General features: G+C 38.1%; 1 protein-coding gene across 1 annotated transcript; it reads left to right on the top strand.

Moving 5' to 3' along the window:
* Nucleotides 1-4,738: 4,738 nt before the first annotated feature.
* LOC140968429 (uncharacterized) lies at nucleotides 4,739-5,604 on the top strand (the record flags this gene model as incomplete). Its single annotated transcript, XM_073429368.1, has 2 exons — nucleotides 4,739-5,383; nucleotides 5,510-5,604. Coding segments are annotated over exons 1-2 (740 nt in total), but the record flags the coding sequence as incomplete, so codon positions are not given.
* Nucleotides 5,605-5,857: the final 253 nt, after the last annotated feature.

Genomic DNA, 5,857 nt, shown 5'->3' with positions numbered 1-5,857 from the left:
TTAGATTGATGGTTTCGCAAGATCCGGCCAACCGAATTTGAATTCGAGTTAGGAATTGTGGTCCTCTCATCAAGCACTTCAAGAGGATGTAAGTTTTATTCATTTCCTAGATGGTTTGAAGTTTAGATGTTGGGGAAATTTGGATATGATTGAGATTATATGTTCTTATGATTATAAGCAACGTTTATTCGCAATCAGATCGAAGAACGGATAGGATATGTGATTGTTATGAAATTCCAGTTCATATGTGTATGAAAATATACAGATTTTGAGCCTTGTGGATTGATTGTTATTGAGTATTGATATATGTTGAGATTTGAAGTGATCGGTATTGCAAGATCACGCCGTTATGCCGTCGAATCATATCGAGATTGATTAGTGATTTATATATGTGTTGATTTGAGTTAGAGATTGATAGAATGCATCTTGAATGTATCATTTCAGAGTTGATATTGACAGATTCGACATCGAGACTACGACAACGACTACGACAACGACAACGAAAGGTATAATTCATGTTGATTCGGAAGATACAACTCGAGTAAGATTTGATTCGAGTTTCCCAAAATCACATACTAGATTTCTATACCTTGTTATGCTTGTTCTTTATATTGATTTTTATACAAGCATTAAGATAGGAGAGTCATTGGCAGAGTTGCCACAGTTCTAGACGTTCGGTGGTATCGAAGCATAGGAGAAGATCGACTCCGAGTGTAGATATTCGATACAGACAGGGCCGAAGTCTAGGAATAAGACGTACCGCCACCCCGATTGGGAGAGTAGGTGGGAGACTTGTTACGTCTTATTCACACCGAGATCCCTAGACTTAGATATGAGTCGAGTCAAAGAATAAGAGTCGCAGAGTGATATCTGTATTCACTAATGTGTCATAAACATTGATTTATGTTTTATTACATTGTATTTAATTGCATGACATGCATGTATACATGTTTTATACTGGGATTTGTTCTCACCGGAGTATCCGGCTGTTGTTGTATCTGTATGTGTGCATGACAACAGGTGGGACAGGATCAGGGTCACGCAGAGGATGAGAGATCGAGATAGCGTGGAGATTACGGGCGTAGAAGATCGCTAGTGGTTTTTTTTACTAGACATGTACTGAATTTCTCAAACACTAGTATGTTACTTGTAGTCGAATATGTGAATGGTATTTGGAATTGAATAAGATGACAATATTTTATATAATGTCTTGTGCTTGTTTATATACATTTGAATAAATGTTAAAAGCAAAATTTTGACCCACATTTTCTAACAAAGATCCAATTAATCCCAAAAAGAATTGAGTTAGTGCCCGGGTCCCCACATATTATGTTCATATTTGGTGATGATTATGGAAATAAATGGGTAGAATAGAAAGTTGATTTTTAGCCAAAAAGGAAATGGAAGTGCAGAAACGGTATGAAAAATGTGGCAGTAGTTTTGATTTTTAGTATAATGTTTTGTATATTGATCCAATTGATGTGAAGCCAATTCCATTGAAAAGATAAGGTATAACGCTATAACTTTCATGTTTTGAGTTTTGTTCAAATCATTATGAAAGATGAGCCAAAAGTGGCCCAAAGTGTGTCGTGTGTATCGTTGTTCTTGCACTGACACATGTTGAGAGCTACAACGTTCATGTTTACAACGTTCATGTTTACCACTTTGGATAATTCGGAAGAAAAAGTACAGTTTTTGCCCTTGGACAGAGGGTACACGGACCCAGACACGGACCCCTACACGGGGTCCGGGTCTTGGCCTGTAAAATGTGTTTTTTTCAGTGTGTACACGGACCCATACTGACACATATTGGGAGATTTAGCATAACTTTTCACTCAGACCTTAAATGACATGAGGCCAATTGGAGATGCAAGCCAAGACATAGAGCTACAATTTTCATGTTTACCACTTTTCCTAATTCTAAACGGAAGAGGCGTTTCGGAAGCAATCTTTAATGTGGCTGTGCGCAAAGCGCGCCCGAGCGGAAAAATATGTCCTCCCCGGGCGGGCCTTGTTCGAAAACTTTGGATTTTTGGCCGAGAGTTCCGCGCCCGAGCGGAAAAAGATGTCCGCCCTGGCACCCAGCAATGTTTAAAACCGTGTTTTGGGTATTTTTAGGCATAAAATCGAAGGAGACTCTCATTTTTCTCATTTCTTTTCTCTTCCTTTCTCTTTTCCATCGTGTAAGGTAAGGGTTCTTCGTTTTTCCTTTTTTTTTCCAATCTTTAAATCAAGCAATTAATCTACAATCCGGAGTTGGAACTTCACCTTTTTAGTGAAAGGAGCAAAGGTAAGTTGTTTTTCTTCTTGTTCTTGAGTTATTGAAGATGTTGGAGTTAGGGGATGATAGTTGTGATGATGTATTGGATTAAATGGTAATTTAAGGTTATTATTTGGGTTTATTGTTGTAGGATTAACGTCAAGGTTTAGGAAACCAAGTGCTCCAAGTGTTGTAAGTGGAATCATTTCTTAAATGCATCACATTATCCTATATGTATGTGTTTTGATGATTTTATGACGTTAACTCCTTTCGAATTCCATTCATGATATATATATGTAAATATGTATATATGGTAGTGCAATTATATTCATTTTTGAATGAAAGGAGTTAAAATTTAAATGATGCCTCTAAGATGTTCGATAAAATGCCTGAATGAAATTTTATGTGATTGAATGATTGGATTGATAGTGATAGTAGCGGTGTTGCCTCTGGCAATTCTAAATCCGCAAAGTAATTGGCCAATTAACAATGGAAACATGTGCTCTCTTATAAGATGCATTTTATGCAGAGGTACATGTCCCTCCTATAAGATTCGTTTTTACGAAGAGGGTTAGAAATGAATGAACTATCTTATAAGAACTATCAATTCTTCAGTTAATAAATGTAATGAATATCATCCCTATGTATTGTTGTATTATGATTCTTGACGGATGATATTAATGATGATTCGACGTTTATGAAATGAGAAGGATAATGTTTTCAACAAAATGACATTGAGGCTATACATTTTATGTTTTGCGATAAAATGATATATATGTATCCTGTTAGTATTGATTCCATTTGCTAAGTTTTATACTCGTTCTAGTTATGTTCATGTGATGCAGGCACATGTAAGAAAGACTGATCATCCCTGAGTTGTCGAAGTGAGAGAAGGGAATATGCCAAACTTTGGAGATTTCAATTGGATGTTATTTTGTTATGTTAAGCTTTGGGTTATTTTGGGAATTATTGAATATCGTGTCTTTGTATTTGAATTAGAAATATGTGTAGATACTATATTAACTGGTATCTGATATATATGAAATGTTTTGCATATGTTTATGTGTTGCTTGAGGCAGGTGGCATGTTCAATTTATGGGGAGATGCTGCCCAAAATTTTTTAAAAGTACACATTTCTCCAAATTATGTTTAAAAGCTTCCATACTAATTATGCATTTTAGTCACGAGTGTTACATTTAGTGGTATCAGAGCCAAAGGTTTTTCGGACCAATGATTTGGCATATGACTTCCTCTGCTTTCTACAATTCGGTATGTATGTAACTGCATTATTTGATATAATATGGATGTGTAACCTCAATAATTATGATATGTTATGTGTGGAAATGGTTTTAAACTAATAAGTATCATAGGATCATGCCGCCTAAACGTAAAGAATCAGAAGGAGAGGATAGTTCATCATCTAGAGTGGTTGATGAATTTAGCAAGTTACTGAAAGAACAGGCTAAATTACACGGCGAGCAAATCCAGCAGCTCTTACGGATGCAGAATGTAGGGCGAGGGGGAGAGAGAGAGCAAGTGAGGCCCGATCCCAGTAGTGAAGGCGCATACGAAAGATTTCGTAAGATGAAGCCACCAGAAGTTGAGGGAAGCACTGATCCCATGGTTGCCTTGGAATGGGTCGAAGCTGTGGAGGCTATTTATGATTATCTGTAGTTTGACGATAAAGATCGAGTAAGCTGTGCCATTTTTCTACTAACCAAGACGGCGAGGATTTGGTGGGACGCCACTAAGGTATCAGTTAATGTTTCGGCACTCAAGTGGCAGGAGTTTAAAGATTTATTTTACGACAAATATTTTCCTCGAGATGTTCGAAGTTAGAAAGTGAAGGAATTTCTAGAACTGAGGCAAGGAAATATGTCAATGCAAGAGTATATTCTCAAATTCGAAGAGGAATGTCAGTTTGCCCCATATCTGGCCAGCAATGACATCGAAAAGGGCGAGCATTTTCTTAGAGGTGTCTGGGCTGAAATTAAAAGAGTAGTTCGAATGTCTAAAGCTGCTTCATATAAAGAGATTGTTGAAAATTCAAGGATGGCTGAGCAGGACGTGAAGGAAATTGAAAGAGAAAGATAGTTGAAGCGCCAAGACTTTTCTACTAAGGGCCAAGGTTCTGGATGGAAGGGAAAGGGAAAGTTCAGAGGCAAAGAAAAAGAGGAGGATCGACCCAAAGCTCCTATGCCACCGCCTGCATATGATCGACCTGTATGTCCAAAATGTGGCAAAATGCATACAGGTGAGTGTTTGGTTGGAAGTAATCGATGCTTTTGTTGTGGAGGTGTTGGACATGTCATCAAATATTGTCCAGTAAAGGGTGAAAAAGGGAAGGGGGTTCAAGACAGAATCTTCGCAATGACCAAAGAAAACGCAAATCCTGATTCTTCTATTATATCAGGTATTATCTTAATTTCAGGCAAGACCGCTATTACATTGATTGACACTGGTGCTACGCATTCTTTTATGTCTGAAATTTTCTTGCGCTCCTTGAATGCTGTTCCATCTTATAAACCCATCCACTATAGTATTTTGTTGCCATCGGGAAACGAAATATGGCCTTCTAGTATTCTTAAAGGTTGTACAGTACAAGTGAATGAGAAAATCTATTTTGCTGATCTTATTATTATTCCCATGGTGGCATTAGATGTTATTTTGGGAATGGACTGGCTATCGTCATATCGTGCCGTTATTGACTGTGTGGCTAAGACTGTGCGATTTCCTGTAAAAGATGATGATAGTGGGATTTTCCAGAGTTCAGGTATTTCGCTTGGCATTCCTTATATTTCTTGTATCAAAGCTCGGGAAATGTTATCAAAGGGGTGTCAGAGGTTTTTAGCTACTGTAATAGATGTAAATACTGAGATGACAATGAAGTTGGGTGAGATTGAGGTAGTTCGAGATTTTCCTGACGTATTTACAAATGATGTGCCTGGATTGCCACCTGACCGTGAAGTTGAGTTTGTGATTGACGTGGTTCCAGGTACTGCTCCGATTTCGAAAGCTCCATACCGAATGGCCCCGACTGAAATGAAGGAGCTGAAGAATCAGTTGCAGGATCTATTCGACAAAGGCTTTATTCGTCCGAGTTCTTCTCCGGGGGGAGCTCCGGTTTTATTTGTCAAAAAGAAACATGGATCTTTGCGGTTGTGCATTGATTACAGAGAGATCAACAAAGTCACGGTCAAGAATAAATATCCATTACCGAGGTTTGACGATCTCTTTGATCAGCTGTAGGGAGCGACAGTGTTTTCAAAGATCGATCTGCGTTCTGGTTATTATCAGCTGAAAGTTAGGGAAGCTGACATCCCTAAAACTGCATTCAGAACCAGGTATGGCCATTATGAGTTCTTAGTCATGTCATTCGGGTTGACGAATGCTCCGTCTGTCTTCATGGATCTAATGAACCGGGTCTTCAATCCATATCTGGATAGCTTTGTTATCGTTTTCATTGACGATATCCTGATTTATTCCAAGACTCGGGAACTTTATGCCGATCATCTCAGAACTGTATTGCAGTTATCAAGTGAAAAGCATTTATACGCATAGTTGAAAAAGTGTGAATTCTTGTCACACCCTTACTCT

This window comes from Primulina huaijiensis, unplaced genomic scaffold (genome assembly GCF_012295235.1).
Source record: "Primulina huaijiensis isolate GDHJ02 unplaced genomic scaffold, ASM1229523v2 scaffold3725, whole genome shotgun sequence".
In the NCBI taxonomy this organism is placed as follows: Eukaryota; Viridiplantae; Streptophyta; class Magnoliopsida; order Lamiales; family Gesneriaceae; genus Primulina; species Primulina huaijiensis.
Note: the sequence above shows the minus strand (reverse complement) of the source record. Positions and strands in the feature narration are given on the sequence as shown.